Here is a 22,905-nt window from a genome sequence, read left to right as displayed (position 1 = left end):
AAGGGCCTTAGACGGAATATGCTTATAGTGTCTGAGGAACAGCAAGCAGGCCAGTGTGGCTAAGTGCGGTGAGGAAGCGGGAAGAGTGGCAAATAAGTTGGGGTGGTAGCTGGGGGCTCAGATCATATAAGCCATGGTAGGAATGTGGTTTTTTTTTTTTTTTTTTTTAGTTAGGTGAGGTTATTGGGAGAGTTGTGGGCAGCAAGGGACATGATCTGATTTACATGTTTAAAAGTAATACTCTGGTGGTTGTGTGAAGAAGAGAGAGGCTGTGGAACAAGGATGAAACTGGGGACACCAGAAAGGGTATAATTGCAGTAAACTAGGTAAGAGATGGTGGTGGCTTGGACAATGCTGGTAGCGTCAGTAGTCAGAGTGATTGGGTTAAAGTATATTTTGAAAGTCAAACTGACAATTTGCTGATAAATCAGGTGTGGGGCATGAGAGAAAGACAGGAATCAAGGATAACCCTAAAGGCATTTGACTTGTGTTATGGGCATGTGATAAGGCCATTTAAGGAAGACCTTAAATGGTCTTCCTTAAGGAAGACAACGGGAGCGCTCAAGAGTTGTTTCAGGACATGTTCATTTTATGATGCTATATTGGATGCCAAGAAGGCTGACAGATATAAAATCTAGAGGTTAAGAGAAAAGTCAAGCCTGAAGATACAAACTTCGTGGTCACCTACATATAAAGAATGTTTAAAGCCACGGGACTGAATGAGGTCATCTAGGGAGTAAACGTAGAGAGAGATCGAAGATTGAGCCTTGGGATTCTGCAACACTGAGAGGTTTGAAAAAAAGAACAGGATCCAGCAGAGTAAATGAGAGAAGCAACCAGAGAAGTAGGAGGAAGTTCAGGAGAGAATGTGGGTTCCTGGAAGGCATGCGAAGAATATCTTAAGAAGGAGGAAGTAATCAGTGCTGCTACAAGGTCCCATGTGGACTGAACATCGGCCACTGGATTTGGCAATACGGAAGGTGACCTTGACTAGAGAGGGGTTTCTATCAAATGATGTGTATTCAAAACATACGAGAATCATAAAATCAACTCTGTTCCAGCAACCTCCTTGCCACCAATGCTTGCCACCTAACTTGCACAGCTATTAGAAATTATTGTCCCTGTTTCATTTTTCATTATATAATGCCCTCTTATTGGAAGATTATTCCAAATGAAGTCAACTTCGTGGACTCCCTTCAGTTACAGGGTGTATTCCAGTAAGTGCAGTGCTTTGTAGTGACAATCAGTGTGAAATCTTACAACTGTTAATGATTATCTCCTACCTAATAATGCCAGTTACCCAATATTAGGATATTCGTTTTATCATTAGATGCATCTGTGAAACACAGAAAGTATTGATAATTGCAAAATAGACATTATGCCTCTCAAAAGAGGATGTGTCACCAGTCAGAAAGGTTAGAAAATGGTGGATTAAACAGGTTGGTTTTTTTTTTTTTTGCGGTACGCGGGCCTCTCACTGTTGTGGCCTCTCCCGTTGCGGAGCACAGGCTCCGGACGCGCAGGCTCAGCGGCCATGGCTCACGCTGCCTCACGCTCCGCGGCATGTGGGATCTTCCCGGACCGGGGCACAAACCCATGTCCCCTGCATCGACAGGCGGACTCTCAACCACTGCACCACCAGGGAAGCCCTAAACAGGTTTTTTTTTTTACTAAAAGATTTCTTAGAGCTTTTAATATTCTGATACGCACTTCAACTCTCCAAGCGGTGAAGACCCCATTTCCCAAACTTATTCGCCCTCGTGGGACTGCTGTTCTAGGCAATGCATTTTGAGAACATTGGTTTAGGGGAATCCAGCAGTCCTCACAAGTGGTTACCACCCACTGTGCTGAGTGAACATTGCCCCATCATCTGAAGGGACATCTCACCAGGGCTAGTGAACTGTCGTCCCCTGCGGAAGTTTGTTCCTCTTATTTTCATCTAGGGATGATATGAAACAGAGCTCTGATGTGATTCTGCCACCTATTAACCCCACTTGCCCCCATGTATATTTTATCAGACCAGTTCTAAAAAGGCCTAACTTCATTTGCTTAACAAACTGAAGTCTCTAGTTTCTAATCTCGAAAACTACGTGAAGAAACAGTGCCTAGAGCGGAAATAAGCAAGAGCTGTTTCTTACAAAGGACTGAAACAAAAGGGCCTGATTAAAATTTAAATACTTTTTAAAAATGTAAATAAATTTTAAAAGTAAAATAAAAAGATTTCACAAGGAAAATAATTTTTCTAGCCAGTCAGTACTCTTTTAATTCCTTTTTGTATCAACAGTCATTTTACAGTTTCCCCTTTTCACTACCTATCTCAACACAGGCTTTAAATATTTTAATGTAGCTACACATCAAATCGTTGAAGGCCAGGTTTTAATGATAACCTTTGGGAAAGCGGAACTTTCCTTACCCACATTGAGCATAGACGGGAATATAATACACAAGGACTACCTCAATAGATGTGAGAGGAGGGAAGTAACTCAGAAAGTCATTTTGTTAAAAATATTTATTTAAAAAAATACAATTGTCCGTATCAAGTCGCACATACATCTCTGAGCATATCTATATAATCTTGGACTTCAGTAAACTTGGTACAGCGCTTTCTTAAAGCCAGCTTGCCATTGTACAAAGCAGATACCTCTGACAGCTCTTACATAAAATAGTTTTTAAAAATGTATCATCTTTCTAAAAAGACGCATATCATCATTACAGAAGTTAACAATATTTTTGCATAAAACTTGAAGCCATAGAAAAGAAAAGATCACCTGATCGGTGATTCAGAGCAACCCCTTACTATGTCTGGAGGTGCACTGAGTATCAACTACACTTTTCCCTCCTGAAAGCAGCATATTATAAAGCCCTCAAAGTGCCAGCGCATATTCTTCCTCGCCAACCTAAACTCTGAAGTTTTTCTGCCACACGCATGTCGAGCTGAAGGCTCCGGCTACAGCCAGACTAACTACCCTAAAACAACATCCCTTAGTTTCCCAACACGTTAAGTCAGACTGCTTAGCTAGAAGATGTGGCAGTTTCTCTCCAGCTGCATCAGCAATTAATGTGATTTTAATAAATGTTAGCAGTTACCATCATTTGAATTGCTTTTCTAGGAAAAAGAAAAGAAAGTGATTTTAATACTTCAAAGGTCTCCCTCATGTAAATTAAACAGATTAATCAAGACAAGTTGTTAATGACACTTTAACAATAATGCAGTCTTTTGGGTAGGTGTGCACTGGTATTATATGTAAGTATTCTGTTTATACAAAAGTAGTGGATACTAGATCTTATGAGAGATAGATTTCAATAAAATAAACAAGGGGAAAAATAAACAATGAAGTAACTGTCTTCTCAGCTGAATGAATCGGAGTTTAAGAAAAGCACCCTGACAAGTTCTTATTACAGAGGCCAAACTAAGACACTGAGGTAAAAGAATACATCTCTCTGTGTTAACACCACAGCAGACATATGCTCTCTTTCTGACTTACACGTTGGGTGGGCGAAAATCAAAAGTTTAACAGTATTTAATTTTCAAGTGTTATCCATACTTGAAGATCCAATAGGGCTCACAGAAAATTATTAGTTCGCTCTTCAAAGGACAAAATTGTACACTTTTTTTTAAAGCCAACTTGATTATCTAGTGTAAAGGGCAGAATTCTAAAAAACTAAGTCAAAAATTTTATTTGCCTCAAACCAAAGCCAACCAGTAGCAAAATGACTGGACTGAGTTTCATATTTAATCTTCCCTACCCACAAAGATAAATGAAACTGCTAGAAGGTAAAAGTGAAGAAATACACATGATTGTGACTAGAAAAGGTCGAATGGCCAAACCAAAAATAGGCCTCAAGTAATCAAAAATTAATTGCATTCATTTCTATCTTTACATATATGCATCTCAGTTCACTTCACTAATACTGAACAGGGAAGTTCATACAATATGCTACTTTATCACATAAGCGATGAATGTAATGTACACCTTAAAGGCCCTTGGTAATACTGCCATCAAAAACAAAAAGTGTGAAATGTCTTAGAAAGGACTGTGTCCCCTACCTGACACACAATAAGCAACAATGATTAAACAGAAAAGAAACTTAAATTTGGCAAATTCACAAAGTTGAGTATGATCCACCAACTGCAGACCATTAAAAGTCATACATTTCTACAAAGCAGAATATTAAAAGCTTGTAAATTATTTTAAAGCATCCTAGCCAAAACAGCATACCTTACAGAGCCTAGAAGGGCTCATTGGGTAATCCACTTACCCTTCTCCAAACAGCCAAGTTCCAGAAAACATAAGCAAGCAATAAACCTTAACTTCCCTGACCCTCAATATCCTCAAGGTGAAATTAAACAAAATAATCATTAAGTGCTTCCAGTTATTAAAAACAGAACAGTGCTAATAATGGTGTCCCAAAAAGTGCCAAGTGATTTCATACCAGTATATGGCATTCCCACCCCTGAACTCTAGGCAAGCTTGAATGATGGACTGGCTAGAACTCAGGCCCAGCCACAGGGAACCTCCCCACCCCCAACCCGTCCAGAAGATCCCAGGCCTGTCCTCGCAGGGCTCATAATCCTTGGAGGGGACAAGAACAAGAACGGGCCCTTATGAGATGGGAAACAAGGCAAAGTTGAGAAGACCATTCAGCCCAAGATACTCTTTTGAGTTTTCTGCTAATGCTTTTTATGTACAGTTCAAAAGGATGAATAAGCTACAATGCCAGAATTCCTCCACCACTATATCAATCATGGTTAAATCTGTATTTTAGAAATACTACGTCTAGTATAAACCTCCTCTCTGAGAAACTTAGAACCCAGCGTAACAAGGGTTTTACACAAAAATGTAGACGTTTTTAGAAAGAACATTCTTATTTGCTCAATGATACATGAATATAAGAAAACAGTTTAAGATGACTTTGCTTAGAGTATGTCACATGTAGCACACTGTACAGTATTTCTAAAGAGTAGACAAGCAATTAGTCTTTAAGGCTTATGATTCTATGCATTTAAAAGAACAAATGTGCAAGGCATTAATTTTTAAAAAGTGACAACTGCAAAGTGCAGCCAATTTTTGTTTTTAAGTTTCAGTATAAAATAGCCTAGGAACCATCCCAGACTAGGATGACCATATGTTCCCTCTGAAAAATAGATTTATTTATACACGTACACACAAACATATACTCAGTCAATACATCAGTAATATATACACACACATGTATGCACTCAGCCAATCAGAATGACTTGGAAAGAAATGCTCTAGTTTCCCAAAATATTTTAAAATAAAAACTTAAGCCTCATAAAACTTCTTAATCTATATTATACTCAGAAGATTAGAGTTCAAGAGACTATGTTTGATTGTATCCCTCATAAATTTTCTTGTTAAAGGTTTCATTTAAAACGTTAACAGCCTGAATTTCCTGGTTTCTATAGAAAGCTTAGAGCCAACCTTTCCCCTCTCACGCAAACCACTCTGATTTCCATCTTCACAACAGCTAAGTGTGGATGGCGGCACCCTAGAAATTGCTATTTCTGGCAGGCTGTCAATCTATCACAATTTTTTTTTTCAGAAAAGTAGCTTGAAGAAACTGGCAGCTTCAAATGGAACATTTATACTACATCAATAACTCACATTTCAGTTCTGCTCTGTTTACAGGTAAAAACATGACTTTCATCCTGACAGGTTCCACCAAGTACGAGAAATGAAATCAAACCGCCTTCTTTTCTTGCTTAATATACCGCCACCCACAAGAATTCTAGATTCTAAGATTAAAACTTCAACTTCAGTAAGCAGAATTCTGATGACACAGAGAAATAACAGGGCACCTGTTTCAGGCAACACCAGCAGCATTAAAAACAGTAACAACTGTTTATTTAATTGTTGATTAATTGTTGACCCAAAACCAAGAAGATAATTGACCAAACACTTTCCATCCAACTAATTCTCTGGTCAGAGTACCTGCTCAAGATAATTATGGCTGGCCTCCACTTCACTATTATGAATTGAACAATTAACTTCTCAATTCCATCCTGTCACACCCTCAGATCACAGACTACGTACTTCATGAAGAGTCTAGTTTTCCTGTTGCTGTGATCCTTCACTCAGAGCTCCAGGCTTCCGCACAGAGACCTGCACTTGTCGCCATACTTGTTTACACACCTAAGAACGGCACCTCAGCACAATTCTAGATTTCTGGCATGGGTAAATAAAATACATACAATAAATGAAGTGATAGATAGAATAGACCCATCAAGAAAATATTTATTTGTTCAGATGCCAAAATGTTACCAAAAAAATAATAATAATAATAAAAAACTTACCAATGCAGCAAGAAACTGGAGGTTGTTATGTATTTTAACATAAAGCAACTTGAAATAATTCTGAAATTGTTGGTAAAATGTAACATTAATAAGGCCAAAAGAAGTTGGAGAGCAGCTAGTAAAACAGAAGTAAATTATAAAGTCACACCTAATATGGAAAGGAAAGAGACAACAGGGTGTCAAAAATAATAAGCATGAAGCTCTGGAAAACATTTGGTAATGGGCTATTTGGCAATGTATGAAAAAGAAATTTCTCATGAAAAAGAAATAGGAAATTTCAGAAAGCTGATGACAAGCTCTGCTGAAAAATTCCTAATCTCTACTGGAGATTTTACATAAAAATCAAATCAAATATGTAAAGGATTTCCCCATATATCACAACCAAAGCTTCCACATTGTATTTTTCAAGATTAGACTGACAAACAAACCCTGAGTCAGGGGGCTTTAAAGTAGAGTACATGCCTCCAGGGGGGTGCACAAGACAATCTACTGGATGCAGGAAAAAAATATTAGAATTTCTACTCAAGATTTATTTTTATGCCATCCTTAATTTCTGTTTTGTGTTATGTCTTATAGTGTATATAGGACTTTAGTATAGCAGTATATAACTTAACATATATACATATAAATTTGCAATAGGGTATTTGTGTTCAAAGCCTTTTATTGATCAAGGTGTGTGTTCAAAAAGGTTGGAGACTGCTTTTCTGAAATGCCAGTGAACGGCTCTAATGTGCATATATTCACTAGAAACATACAAAACTGCCTTTGAGAACTTTAGAATCATAACACAAGTTCTGAGATCAGGATGAAACGATGTCATTAGACTAGACATCACACAATGCCAAGTGTGAATGGCACTGAAGTGATAATATCAACAGCCTGCAGTTACAGTTCCAGAATTCCAAGCCTCTGATTTACTGTCTCCTCCAAGCCTAAGTAACACACAGTATGGAGAAAACTAAAAATTGTGCCATGTAAATAGATTCAACAGTCAGTGCTGCCTTTTTTGAGCTCCACTATAGTATGTAAATCTTCAAGGAATTGTAAAAAAAAAAAATCCAGTGTAAAAATAAATCTAGTACCCTTTTACTATAGGCTCATGGGCTTATTTTCCCCATCAAAATCTAAAGAAAAAAATTACTGTTACCTGTATTTTAACCACCAAGATGTAGAAAAATTAAACCTATATTTTAACTCAAAGAAGCATAAGGCTGACCTTTTGAGGGTTTCTGGATTCTTCCATCATGTATAAAATTTTTAAAAATCAATGGAAGTTTCCACCTTTGAACACATAAAATATGCCATGAGGAATATTGTATCACAAAAGCACTGTGACAAGCCAAAAAGAAAAAATTATTTTAGAAATTATGTGAAAATCCACCCTGGGGTGAAATAAATGCAGCGGTTCGCTGGCTGAGTGTGTGGCTCTGAGCCAACTGTGCGCCCCCCTTCTCAACTCCAAGGTGGTGGCTTAAAATCAACCACAGAGGGAGTAACTTACACGACGGGAATCAGCAAATGCTACAATTTAAGGGCCTTTTTTTTCCCTTCAGAGAGCCTGGTGGTTAAACATCTCACAGCATACAACTGACTAGATATCGGCCAGAGCAAATGAAAAGTTAAGCTAATCGCAGCAGAAGTCGCAAAAACTCACTAAACCTGCTCCCCTATCTTAACTTGGGCTCCTTTGGCCAACCAGCATTCATCCTGGCAAAGCGACCAGTGATGGATACCAGCTACCGCTACCAAATATAAGTCTCTCCAGTGAATACTGATCTTAAGTGGTATGTCACCTTTTGATGCTAAGAAGAACTCTGTGGATGTTCAAAAAAATACAAAACAGAGACTTTTCCAGGAAGGAGGTAGTTTACAAATAGAACGATCTGCCTCATACACACTTGCACTATAGTTGCAGTTTCATTTCACTTAAAAAAGTGAACACATACATACACACAAACACACACACCAACTTCCCCAAAACAGTTGATCTCAAAGAGAAAGCAGATCATCATCAACCTCCTAAGGCCCACACCTCTCAGAGACTTCTGGGAGAGGTTTATAGGCAGAGGACTCACTAAAACTGGTTCCTAGGAAGTTGCTTTGACCGAGTTTTCATGATGCCCTTGGTTCCAGGCACCCCTGTGCTGAGACGGTTAATTATCAAAGATACTATCTATGAAAACAAACCAATGGCTTTTCTCCTTTGACTCAAAATAAGATACTTTTGTGCTCTCAAAATTTAAAATATCTAGTTAAAATCAAGCCATCAATATTTACTTATCTAATGTTCAAAATGTGAATTAACCTAATAAAAACTAGTCCAAAGTGCTGCTGAGCAGTCTAATTTCAAAGAGGCATGCAAACGAAATGATTCAATGTGGGAAGAAAATCCAGTATGTCTGTTCCCCATCACTACTGAACACTACCTTTCAACACTGCTATCGCACATCTCAGGAACAGAACTTTTCAGCTGATAACCACAAATGAACCCGTAACAGTCTCCAACACTACAAATATAAAGGCAGCTCCCTGAATACTGTCCTTCTGCTACTAATGAACTAGCACAGACATCTTATGCTAGAGTTTCTCCATACTGTATAAAACAAAGTGAACTTTATGTATCTGGAAGATGCTGGTTTATAGCAGTGTCACTTTGAGCCCTCAAGTCCTTACGACTCCCTTATTCCATTTACTTCAGGTGGTTAATTATAGGAACTATTTCTAGGGTTAAAAGACTAGTTTAATGGGCAGGGAGGTGGTGGTGGTAGCAGCATATCATCTGATCCTGGACTTTAAAGCCAAGTTTTTCAAAAGACTCAACTGTGACGTTGGTATCAAATCACTTTAGGGGATCAACAAATCTGTCTGCACCTGGCACTGATTACTATATGGTAATATTTTATAAATTTGGTAGAGATGAAGGCCTAAGTTTTTCACTACTAATATGAATAATCCAATCCCTATGTATGAGCATTACCAAATGAACTCTGCTCCTTTCTTATTAAAAAAAAAAAAAACTCAAAGAAATAAGCATATCTTTACTTCACTACAGATTTGGAGGCTTCATTTTGCTTTTCATCTTCCTAATTACTTGTTAAAACTATCACAACCTCTAACAACCTTAAATTTAAAAGACAAATATACGGTAGAAAATGGGATAAAATGAACAGAGAAAAGGGTCCTTCACGCCGGCACCTTCCAACCGAGAAAAGCCCTACATGTTGTTTCAAGTTATTCAATTGAATCTTCGACTCAGAGATGCCTCAAAATTTCAAACCCCAGGTTCATCTCCCTAAAAGCCATCGTTTACCATACTGTATTCTGTGGGTGTGTAATCATACCACCTAGAGAGCAGACGACATTTCTGTGCCAGATATGGGGTCCCATGTTCTCACTGGTTGTTCCAAATACTGTTTTAAGTCCCCGGTTTAAAAATCTCCCTAAGTGGGAATAAACTAGCTCCATGCTCTGTTGACAGGTTCAGACAAGATCACACATATAGCTAAGAGATCCACCCTGAATAAATGTAAATAAGACGCCTTTTTGTGGAGTTGCTTACATATGTTATAGTTCATAGCAAAACAGAATCTACCCAATAGTCCTGCTCCAATCTTTCTTTGTGTGAATAGGAATGATTCTTTTTCCTCTACTGCTTATGCACAACTCAGTATTCAACAGAGCACATTAAAGTCCTGAAGATATGGCCAATTTCATTTAACTAATATTTCTTTATATAACATGCTCAAAGCATAATTTTTTTCCTGGCCAAAGGGTCCCAATAAGGCAGGAGGAGTAACTTTGTTCTTAATTCTCTTGCAAAGCATAGCTAGCTGCTAAACCCCACCAAAAATTTCTTTAACACAAAGTTCAAAATATTTTTTTAAAAAGAAAGAAAAAGAGGGAGGTGGAGTCTGGACTCCAATTAAGGCATTTTTATACACAGTCTAACTTGAGTCCTATTGAAAGGGAATCCTAAAAAAGCATTTTTAATGGAGAATGGCAGAAATCACAATAGTCTCTCATCAGCATTGTGATGTATCAATTGCTCACTTTAAATGTAATCATGTTGGGTGTCTCTTGGGTGTTATTCCTTGGTTCTCTCATCCCACAAGTGCATAGGTTATGTTTTCTGTAGATCTGGGGAAAATGGGCCAGGGGTGGAAGGTCCATCCAGGCCAGACAGAGTGAACGGCCCATGACTGTTCAGCACAGAAGGAAACTGAGAAAGAAAATAAAACACATTATCGTCCTATCATGCAACCCTAAATTTCACTTTCTGTCCCTATTATATTCCCTGAGGCAGAACATGACATCCACCTGCAGTGGCTCACAGGACAAAGGCAGTAATTGTTTATCATGGAAGAATATGATGTCACAGAAACTTTTAAAAAATTGTTTGTCTTATATGTTAAATATTAACACCCTCCAGCGTACCTTGATGGAACGGAAAGAACAAACCTATACTTTCCCTCAGATGCTAAGGTACACAGGTTCACACCTGACTTCAAATGAAGGTTTTAGAAAGTTCAGTAAATGACAGTATGCAATACAGAGTATAATTCAATTGTATAGCACATCACAGACTATCAAAAAGAGGTCCAGAGGAGATGCCCATCTCTTAACTGCTGCAAATAGTTGTAGGGTGCTCATCCTACAAAAGGGCTCCCCATCATGTATTCTGAGACCAAATGTATATGGAGATTCCAGGCTGGAGCTACATGAGCACTTTGACTTTCTCTCTATAATTCAATTATCTGTTTGTGAGAGGCAAAGAAAAATGTAAAATGAAATATGGAAAATTCTCAACACTCTATTCAATAATTTATAAGATTTTGCAAAAAACAAATTGCAGAAGTAGTAAGATTTTTAATTTTCTTTCTTTTTTCCCCCCTCACCATTCCATTTCCAAAAGAACAAATGAAAATTTAAATTACAAAATCTAAGAAAATCTCCCAGGGAGACACCCTTGAATAAGTGAATGAATCAACTACAAGAAAGCCTACAAGTTATAAAGTCTAGATGTTCTGGGCAAAAAAATGGTTTAAAGCTGTGAGACCGGGACTTCCCTGGTGGTCCAGTGGTTAATTAAAAATCCACCTTCCAGTGCAGGGCACGAGGGTTCGATCCCTGGTCGGGGAACTAAGATCCCACATGCCGCAGAGCAACTAAGCCCGTGCGCCACAACTAGAGAGCCCAACTCGAGAGAAGCCCATGCGCTGCAACTACTGAGCCCGTGCGCTCTAGAGACCACGCGCCACAACCAGAGAAGCCCGCACGCCACAACAAACAGCCCACGTACTGTAATGAAGACCCAGCGCAGACAAAATTAAATAAAAATAAATAAATAAATACCTTAAAAAAAAAAGATTAATAATACCTGCCTTGCAGGGTTTTAATAAATAAAGCAAGCTGTGAGACCTTTCCTAAGATCTTGGTTAAGAGGTAATACAATATTCATTTTTTAAAATATAGATATTTAAAATACTGATGAATATCAATTCTGAATGAGGGGGGAAATGGGAGTATTTGATATACTATTCTCAAGAGTTTTCTCTATTTTTTTAAAGTCCTCAGTTAAAAGGGGAAACCCCTCTAAAAAGAAAGATATATATATACACATTTTCTTTTTTTAGAAAAGAGGATTTCTAGCATTTAAAATGACCAAAAAAAAACTGGATAGGCTCAAAATCTACTACAGTTTTAAACAATTCTTGCTCTAATTCAAATGTATGGGATAGTAAACAATGAAAAGGAAACTCTGCCGTGAATATTTATCCAAGTTGTCTGCTGGCCAGAAAATTAACACTTAGAAATTCAAAAATAAATCTAAGGAATACTTATTAAGTAGAAGTTTTACAATGATTAACTGAAGAGTGGATACTGCCTTTTTGCCTCTTTCTTCATTTACCACACCCCAATTACAGAAGACAAGCTTTTATGTAATTTACCTGGAAAAGTGTGTTAGCACCTTGTAGCCTGGCTGGACTTAGGGGAGCAACAGGGCTGAGAGTACTCCAAAAGTGGATACTGGAGAGCAAGGGGCTCGGAGTCAGTAAGATGGGTGTCTGCAACACACAAACCAAAAATATAACTAAATGGCTTATCAGGATTATGTTTACCCTTGTAATACACAAATAGCTCTGAATCCAAATATTGTCCTATTCTCCACTCCAAGTATCTCCAAGTCGGAAATCTTATCATGAGGAAAAACTCAGAAATTACTTTTACAACCCAAGTAAGATAAAGGTCAAAATATTTTCTAACCCGTTTTTGGTAGAATCTTTTTCAAATAGAAAAACAAAACCAATCTGAATTTTGGTATGGAGAAATTATGGGTAACTGAGTCACAAACATATTTTCCCCTTAATAATGTGTAGGTCTAGGAGTAATCTAACTATTTAAATGTTATATGAGATGACCAAGTTAAGAAATAGCTAATGAAAATAACTGCACAAACTTGTAAGGACCTCAGGATCTGTTGTCTTCTAACTTGAGATTATCACTGTTGTTTTATATGACCCCCCCCCACCGCAAAAAAAAAGAGAGAGAGAATATACTTATTTTCTTTAGGAGAAAGTGGAAACACCAAATACTTATTTACTTGTAGAACAATGAATTTTTTAACACAATACTCCAAACCTTTTATTTTGACAATCCTAATTGAGGTGAGGAATTGGGTTACTTTCACAGGGTCATATAACCTTCTGTAAGGCAAGCCTATGTAGCCAAATGAGAACTTGAGGTTATAAATTCTGGATTTGTTTTAAAAGGTGAGTAAAAACAAACAAAACCCAAAAAATGCAGCACTAATAAGAAAGAAAGTGTTACCTGCGAAAAAAGTGCTGGCGTAAGGGAAGCTGTAGGGAGAGATGGGCTTAATATTCCCAGTGGGCTTGGATCACTGCCCGTGATCACCAGGGTTGGTGCCAGCTCTAACCCCTTGGGTTTCTTGGACCTTGACGAATTATTTGTTTTGTCCTTTTCTGGCAAAGCCAAATCCTGGTCTTTAGGCTCCAGGGACAAGTCCTCCGGAAGTTCCATTGGCTGAGAAGCCACTGATTCCATGTCTGGGTCCATGTCTGGGTTGGAACTCAGTGGTGGTGAAGGTGTTCTAGAAGGCTCCTGCAGAGGGGACACGGACGAAATAGGTGGTGTGGTGGTAAAAGCGGCAGTTACGCTAGATGCAGAAGCTGGTGCTTCCAGAGAAGGCAGTCTGGGGGAAGCCAAATTCTCCAACGCTTGCATAGTTTCTTCTGAAGACGGAGAGATACTTGGGCCAGTAGAGATGGCAGCAGCAAGAGGTTCAACTGGTGGCTTTTTGGCAGGTGTGGTTACAAATTTGATAACAGATGGTGTTGGCTCCTGAGGAGATTTTTTCTCTGCCAATTTCTCAGCTGGATTTTCCACCTTTATAGATTTGAAAAGCTTCCTGTTGGAGGAGTTCAGAGAGTTGAGAGTAAATGAAGAATATAAGCCAGAGTGTATGTAGTCATTGCGGCTAGAGGTCTTGGCACCAGGCTGTGGTGGCTTCTCTTTCCCGCCATTCTCCACATCTTTGGAACTGTTGCTGCTGAGTTCACTGACGCTTAAAGCTTCACAGTCTCCCTCAACCCTGCCCACTGTCATAGGATCCATGTTCAAAATCTCTGGGTACGAGACAAACTTGTACACAAACTTCTGACCATTCACTTTTTTAATGATATTCTGTAGATAAATAAAATAAACACTCTTAGACTTTCTTAAACTTTTCTTAAGCATTTCTTAAACTTTACCCACCTCCCATGAAAAAGCTGACCAAATGGGGTTCTCTATTTGATAGGTAGTTTACTTGAAAGCTTCAAAATCATCTAAATTTATCTAGCCATACCAAACACAGTTCCTACTATTATGGAGTACAAGTTAAAAACATTTAAATGTCTTACTAACAACTGAACTAATATGTTACATAAAAGCTGAAAGATTTTAATTGCTTAACACTGTCAGCCAAGTATCTGTATGAAGTCAAAAATTTCTGAACTGCAATCTCAAATAACTCCAAAGGTACAAGCCATTCACATGCTGAGGAAGCAAAAAGGAATTCAGAATATTACTTCTGCTAAGGTTCCTACTTCCTTCAGAAACTCCAGCTGCTTCTTACCTCATCTCTCCATACAGGAAAGCTGATAACATCAACCACTCAAAGGTGAGAGAAATTAAGATCCCAGCTTCTCACTTTAATTCTACCCATTTGAGCCATTTATTTCACTTCAGTGCCCAAGAATGTATTCAAAATAATAAGAAATTAAACAAAAACGTTTTAACTAAGAAATCACATCTAGGTATTAACAGCTATTCTTTAAGGTATTAATTTGTGTTCCAGGTTAAACTAAAAAGTAAAAATTAAGTAGAGCTAAAAAAAATGAGTAAATATGAGACAATTTTTAAAGTAAATTATGATATAAACAAGAGTATTTATTCATCCTCAAGAATCTCAAAAGTTCCTTTTCCTTATTCCAACTCTATAATCTTTTTTCCTTTAAAGACAACTGTAATTAGGAATAATATATGAGCAATGGGAGCTGGGTACTGAATAAGAATTTTCAGAAATACACCTGGAACATTTACATCTTTCAGCCTAATTCCAAACTGCTGAAGCTGTAAAATAAATTGAATTAAAATAAACCAGAACAGTGATCATTTCACAATGTATACAAATATCGCATCATTATGTTGTACACCCAAAACCAATATAACTTTATGTCAATTATACCTCAATTAAAAAAAATTTCTTTTAATAAATAAATAAACCAGGACATTAGTACCGCTAACCTCACCAGAAGAGAAGCATCAATTCTTGTTTTGAGGTGGATGTGTATTACCTTCACATAATAGTATCTGAGGGCTCGGCTGAGTTTGTCATAATTCATATTAGGCTTGTTCTTTCGAATCCCCCAGAGACGAGCCACCTCTTCTGCCTGCAAAAGCTTGAACTCCCCATTATTAGAGGTCCAGCAGATCATGTGATCGTTCTGAGGCTCCTTTAGGAGCTGAAGGAGGAACTGCCACAGGGTGATAGCACTGTCCATAGCAATGAGCTGAAAGAGGCATCGGGTAAAATACACAATTAACAGCCAACCGTATATGTCAGACACTGTTTTAAGTACTCTAACTGTATTAGACTAATTACTCATTTTATCCCCACAACAATCCTATAAGACAGATACTACTGCAGCCTCATTTTACATGTGAAAAAACTGATTCATTAAAGAGTTAAGTAACTTGTCTAAGGTCACACACGTAAATGGTGGAGCTGAGATTTAAACGCAGGCAATCTGGATCCAGAGTCCAAACTCTTAAGCATGCCACGCTGCTTAAGAAAAGTCTTGCTGTGAGATAAAGCTAGTTTCATAAATTGCAGTAGCAGACTGACGAATGCCAACCAGTAGAGTAGCACTGTTATTAAATTTTATCTTAAAAACTCATTGTCATATTCTCTGAGGAGACCACCATTTCAGCATCTATCTAAATTAGCCCAGCTGGTTTATTTGCCAGGATATGTTGTGTGTCTCAGGGTGGCCCAGAGGTATAGGGAATAATCTGCTTTTGCTCCACTGGTATTTCTCCTCCAAATAGCTTCCATTATCATAAATGTAATTTACACACAAATTGGCAGCACTGAATATTCAGCAAAATGTTCCCTAAGTTACAAGTCCTGTCACCATTCTGTCCACAGGGATTCCACCTGCATAGATCCTCCTTTTATTTGATTAGCAACCTTTATTTGATTATCAAGACTGGAACTGAAATATCTTTCAGTATCTCAAGTTTTAGGATCTCCCTATTTAGGCCAGAGTTTCCTAAATTCAGCACTATTGATATTTTGGGCCAGATTAGTTTTTTGTTCCTGGACGCTGTCCTGTGCATTGTAGTTTAACAACATCCCTGGCCTCTATCCACTAGATGCCAGTAGCACCTCCTGCCCAATTTGGCAATCAAAATGTCTGCAGACATTGCCAACTGTTCTCCTGGGGGGACCATATCATCTCAGTTAACAACCATTGGTTTAGGCAATGGAGCAGCAAGGAAATGTTCTCACAAAGTTATTTTCCTCACAAAAACTTCCAAACACCTTGTTTATAAGGAAGAATTTTTTAAAATATTTTTTAAACATCTTTATTGGAGTATAATTGCTTTACAATGGTGTGTTAGTTTCTGCTTTATAACAAAGTGAATCAGCTATACATATACATATATCCCCATATCTCCTCCCTCTCACGCTCCCAGGAAGAATTCTTTAGGGCAGAAACTCTGGCCATATATAAGCACATTCTAAAAAGTCTATAATTGAACTTTACACACACACACACACACACACACACACACACACACACAAAACAAAAAACCTTCCTTTTTAAATCTATGAATTAGATCTCACTGGATCAGAACAGGACTTAAATGAAATCAATTCTGTTAAAATACTCTAAAAACAGGTAAATTGACTACAACAAAATTTAAAACTTTTGTGCTGTAAACAATACCATCAAGTGAGGAGACAATCCTTGGAATGGGTGAAAGTATTTTCAAATAATAAGGGACTTTCATCAAAAAGTATAAAGAATCCTTACAGTTAAAAAACAAACTGAAAATAGGCCAAGGTTTTGAAAAGACATTTCTCCAAAAAGTAATACAGATGTCCAACAAGCACATGAAAAGATGCTCAGTGTCATTAGTTACTAGGGAAATTAAAATCAAAACCACACAAGATACCACTTCACACCTACTAGGATGGCTACAATCAAAAAGACAGATGCTAAGTGTTGGCTAGAATGTGGAGAAAAGTGAAACCCTCATACATTGCTGATGGGAATGTAAAATGGTGCAGCCACTCTGGAAAACAGTTTGGCAGCTCCTCAAAATACTAAACACAGAGTTACCATATGACCCAGTAATTCCACTCGTAGGTATATGCCCAAGAGAAATGAAAATATATGTCCACACAGACACTTACACAGGAATGTTCACGGTGGTATTCACATTACCCAAAAAAGTAGAAACCACCCAAATGTCCAACAACTGGTGAGTGGACAAGCAAAATGTAGTATAACCACAGAGTGGCATATTAGCCAGAAAAAGGAATGAAATACTGATATGGGCTACTTCAGTGGATGAACCTTGAAAACATTACCCTAAGTGAAAGAAGCCAGCCATTTATATGAAACATCCAGAATAGGCAGAAAGTTGATTAGTGGTTGCTTAGGGCTGGGAATGGGGAATGGGTGGGGAGAAGAAAAGGGGAGTGACTGTTAATGGGGTGATGAAAATATTCTAAAGTTAGATCGTGGTGGTGGTTATACAACTCTGTGAATATACGAAAACCACTGAACCGTACTAAGTAGGTGAATTTTATGGTATGTGAATTATTTCTCAATAAAGATGTTAAAAACAAACACTACAGACAATACAAAAGTTAGGCCTGAGAAAGCTAACTCTTAACTATGTACAACTCACAAAGCGTCAACAATGTCTACTTCCAAAAAGGGCAAAGATGAGGAACTATACTAGAAACTATCTGAGTTTCTATAACTTCTGAGACATTCAAAAAGTCCTCCAATTATCCTGTTATCACTTCGAAGCTGGTTATACAGAGATACTGTCATCCAAAAGTAGAGCTGGGAAAATAATAAAGAATAGAATAGGGGAGATGCCTCCCACATTTACAGAGTTAATGGAGAAACAGGCCATGAATCTAAGTCTCTTTCATCACAGTCATATACTCTGTTCATTAGGGAAACCACTTCCCTAGATGGATAAAAGCATTCACATCACCAGTGGGTTGTAAAGAAGTATTACATTATTAGATACTAAGTGATAATAATGTACAAATATGAAATGCTACTTTAATGCTAGATAACTATGCTCACTAGAAATCATAGTTTCCCATAGCCTCACTTAAGCTGGGTTAAAACAGAGGTTTTATATTATATCCATCAAGTATTGGGCGGGGAGGTGGGGGGGGATGGTCCCTGCCATTTCTCTGACTTTACTGCAGAGGCTTTTCTTCTGATAATGCCTGTTCATGGCAAGTTACTTTTTAACTACATATGTTTCCCATTTAAACAATTATTTGTTAGTCTAAATCTGTTACAACTACTTCCCAGTAAATTTCAGCTTAACCAGAGAACTCAGTCTCCACATTTCCAAACATCATCTTCATTATCAACAATGCTTACAGCACTGTGTGAATATGTGTGAGAGAATGATAATGGTGATGATGGTGAAGCTAGAAAGGAGGGGAAGAGGAGAGAGGAGGAAAGAAGAAAATGAACGGGGCAGAGAACCGGAATCTCAAGACTATTACACATTTGGTGCCTGTAATTCCATTTATTTTTGGAAAAATTCCCCAAACCAAATCCTAGAGTCTTAATGCCTATCACGCAGATAGTGCTTGAACCCCTCAGGTTTATAATGGCTAAGCAATACACGCAAAAAAAAGGAAATAACCATCAACATCTCCACAATGAGTACACAAGTGCCATCCTGAGCAAATGGGAGGTGTTCCCAAGGTGGTGTCGGTTTACCTTCCACCTCTCCCTCTGGTTATTAGGAGAGAGTGTGTACTGAGCCAAACGCTGGTGGGGCTGTTGCATACTGCAGGGCAGAACCCAACTATGTGGACAACGCTGCAGCTTCTCTAGTGTACTTCACAGTGCATCGGGGATGGGAAATGGCTGTGAAAGAAAATGGGCACTGTGGTTTTGGACTTACGTACTGGAAAAAAATTTCTTTTGCGAAAAACTAACAAAGACATAAAATGGACATCCTCAGTGGGTACTTTAAAGGAATATTTTACTCATTCAATTTTGATAAGTTTATTCTTTGACTGAAAAGGTGGTGAACCACTGGGCATATAGTTAAGCTGAACCTCTTCATTTTAGTTCCTAAAAGTGTGCCATTAATATGAAATTCAACCATTTCTTCAGCCATAAAAGAGAATTAAAGGAAAAAAAGTTACAGAAGACAGTTATTTAAAATTACAAAGAGTGAAATAAAGTCAAAAATATTAAATACTTTTATTCTCAGTCAAAAAAACCCCAAACCCTTCATTTTTCTTCTCACGAAAATCTCAATGTTTCTACAATTACAGTTTTTTCCAGAAGTTACAGTTTTAAAAGAGATTTTTAGTACAAGTATAATGAGGGAGGGAAATACTTAACTGATCCAAATGAAGGAATCTGATTTTTGAGGGATTAAATGTGGAAAACATAACTGATTCTAACTTAGCACTTCAAAGATAGTAGATTAGTTCCTGTGCTAAAATGAAAGGAGCATGTTGAAGTAACTCATTAGGGAAAGGAAGCCTCTATTAAGTGAAAGCTTTCCCACCCTGAACATGTTTATAATACACATAGTCCAGTTGCTGTGGTGACCCATGGCCCAACTATTTTTCAGAAACAGTAGCTAAGACCCCCAAAAATAAATGTCTCTAAATTCATAGTGCTGCTTAAGTAAAACAAAAGCAAATTATGAAATGTATCAAGCCTAGTTTTGACTTAAAATCATCGTAGTTGTCAAAAAGTAATCTGGTGTATCTAACTGTACAGTATCCTATACTAACAGAATATTAAAAGTGTACTGTTACATTACCATAAAACTTAAAAACAACATTTCCCTAAATGGATTCCACTTAACGCAGTTTTAACATTTAAACAAAATTAAAGAGGGGAGAGTTCCTGAGGGGGAAAACTGAATCACAATACATTTTAATGAAAACACCACTGACAGTCTTAAATATTGAAGCACCAAGTTTTCCACGCAGTGCGGCGGTGAGTGGGAGATGGCAAAGAGGGAGGGAGGAGGCTCTGATCCACCAACCAAAGAGATGGGTGAACCGTTCTGATGAGGAATAAAATTCCAGAGTCTTTCTTTAAATGCCCTAAACTTCAAATAGCAATAGCTTGGGAAAAAGCCAATTGTGTATCGTTTGACTACTTCAGCCAACAATGCCCTTTATTTCCTGCCAAAGCCAGTTAATATTCAGCCCCCAAAAGATGTTTCCAATTGATCTTCCTAGGGATGAAGAAGCCACCAGCCTCGCGGCAGCTGTACATTAAGCGGAAAGTAAAGAGGGGAGGGGGGTTGCGGGAGAGAAACAGAAAAAGAAATGAAACTTGACACCGGATGAATAGCGAGCTTGGGGACAGGAAGAGACACGGATGACCGTGTGCCCCCGAGGAGATCAAAGTCCAGGGGAAGAGCCGCAACCTCACCGGGCCTGGGTAAGCACTGAATTACTGTACTTTCACTTTCCAACTTCCTGTCACTACAGAAAGTCAGAATTGCTCCCCTCTTGCCCCCACCCCCCCAAAAAAATCACTGCCACCTTTTGCCCCAGGGACCTCGCGGTACCAAATAAGGGGCGAAGAGAGCGGAGCGGGTCGCGCCGCATCTACCTGCGCGCCTCGGGGCTAGGGCCGCCTGAGCGGGCGGGGCGGGGCAGGGGCGGATCCCTAGGGGAGCGCGCGCCGCAGCCCCCGCGCCCGCCCCCACGCGCTCGTTTCCTGTTGTGCAGCGAGCCCCTCGCCCCCGCCCGCGTTCCCCGCTGTTGGGGGTGCCTCGAGACCCCGACGGGGTGCGGGGTGGACGGGGCGCGCGGGGCTGGCCGCTCACCGAGGAGGCGCGCGGGGCTCCCTCTGGGTCTCCGCCTGGAACACGATGCTCCTCTCCGCCCGCCGCCTTCTCAAGCTGGGAGCTCGAGGATGGCGCGGCAGCCGCTGCGACCCCCGCGGCGGAGCCGGAGAAGGCACCGGCGGCCAAGCCAAGCCCGCCGGGTGCCCGCAGCCGCCCGCATCTCCCGCCGCCGCCGCACCAGCCGCGGCTCCTCGCGCCCCGCCCTCCCCGCCCCCACACGCGGCGGCGGCGGCGGCGGCGCGGGTCGTCGGGGCAGCTACCCGCCGGGCGCGCGCTCGGGGCGTTCTTCGCCGCGGCCGAGCCTGCCAATCGCTCCGCGGCCGCCGCCACTCTCAAACCCCCCGGCTGCGTTGGGGTCCCTCCCCGACGCCGGAGCTGACGCGCGTCACTTCCGGGGGCGGGAAGGGAGGGGCCAATAGCACAGGGGCTCTGCCAGCCGCCGCCGTAGCAGTTTCCGCCGTCGTCCTCATCCCCGTCCGGGTTTTGGGGGGCCAGGGGTGCGGGCGGGGCGAGGGTGCTGTTTGGGTTTCTCCGCTTTGCACTCTCCGCTGGGTTACTAGCCAGTTGCTGTTTACTGAGGCCCACGACCCGAAACCGCACTCCGAAGCTGCCAGATGGCTCGGGACCTCGGAGGGGCCTGGGGCCCCTCCGTGTCTCCCCCCGCCCGAGGGAAGAGGTGGCGCTCGCCAAGCAGCCTCCAGAGGACCACTTCTGTTGTTGCGAAACTTAAATGTGAGGGCTTCTCCCTCCAGGCCTCCCGTCCTGCCTTCTTGGCTGGGTGTACAGAGAGGTCGGTATTGCCACAGCTTTCTCATCGAAGTGCCAGATCCCAGGGCACTATGAACACTTGACAAACATTAAATCAGCACTGTGGTTCTCTAGTGCCGGAACTGACAAATGGAAACACTGGTGTTCTGGCGTTGGAGTCGGAGACCTGGAATCCATCCGTGGCTCTGCCTCTCACTAACTCGTCAGTCTTAAGCAACTTTCTTTACCTCCCAAAACAGTTTCAATATACGTAAAATGGAGAGAACCCAATCTCTTAGAACTATAATGATTAAAGGTGATAAGGTGCATAATCACCTCGCGGAGTGTCTAGCCCATAGGTTCTCATTAAATAACAATTTTTAAGGAACCAAGTCACACTTGGTACAAGAAACTGCTTGAACAATTTAGCAGCAGAAGGTATAACCTTATGCTGAACAAAACCTCCAAGAAATATACTGTGTATCCCATTTAACGGGAAACCAAGGACAGGCCAGTGTCTTACTAGCTGTGTGTCCTGCAATGAGTTGCTTCACCACTCTGAACCTCAGTCCCCTCATGTAAAATGAAGATAATAATGTGCAGCATTGCTGGGAAGATAAAATGTGATAAAGGCTGTAATGTGCTTAGTGCATTACCTGGCACATAGTAGACACCCAGTAAGTGGTGATGTCATTTATTTTTGCCTCCTCCTCGTCCCCACAGTTGAATTCATGGTTTAAAAAAAAATTTTTTTTTGGCCGCTGTAAGTAGCTTTCAGGGTCTTAGTTCCCCGACCAGGGATTGAACACTGGCCACAGCAGTGGAAGAGCGAGTCCTAACCACTGGACCCCCAGGAGTTCCCCATGGCAAAATTAATTGAACTCACTGAGTGAAATGGGATCATCTCAGGGAGCTCTAGTCAATACTCTGTAATGACCTATATGGGAAAAGAATAAAAAAGAGTGGATAGGGCTTCCCTGGTGGCTCAGTGGTTGAGAGTCCGCCTGCTGATACAGAGGACACGGGTTCGTGTCCCGGTCCGGGAAGATCCCACATGCCGCGGAGCGGCTGGGCCCGTGAGCCATGGCGGCTGAGTCTGCGCGTCCGGAGCCTGTGCTCCGCAACGGGAGAGGCCACAACAGTGAGAGGCCCGCGTACCGGAAAAAAAAAAAAAA

At 40.2% G+C, this 22,905-nt stretch overlaps 1 protein-coding gene across 1 annotated transcript; it reads right to left on the bottom strand.

Moving 5' to 3' along the window:
* Positions 1-148: 148 nt before the first annotated feature.
* On the bottom strand, positions 149-21,336 carry ELK4 (ETS transcription factor ELK4). Its single transcript, XM_032621737.1, has 5 exons — positions 20,963-21,336; positions 15,175-15,390; positions 13,145-14,020; positions 12,265-12,381; positions 149-10,535 (listed from the first exon to the last, which is right to left on the bottom strand). Exons 2-5 carry the CDS (start codon positions 15,379-15,381, stop codon positions 10,437-10,439), a joined length of 1,299 nt encoding a protein of 432 aa, XP_032477628.1. The 5' UTR covers positions 15,382-15,390; positions 20,963-21,336; the 3' UTR covers positions 149-10,436.
* Between the last annotated feature and the right edge of the window lie 1,569 nt (positions 21,337-22,905).

This window comes from Phocoena sinus, chromosome 1, assembly GCF_008692025.1.
Source record: "Phocoena sinus isolate mPhoSin1 chromosome 1, mPhoSin1.pri, whole genome shotgun sequence".
Taxonomy (NCBI): Eukaryota; Metazoa; Chordata; class Mammalia; order Artiodactyla; family Phocoenidae; genus Phocoena; species Phocoena sinus.
Note: the sequence above shows the minus strand (reverse complement) of the source record. Positions and strands in the feature narration are given on the sequence as shown.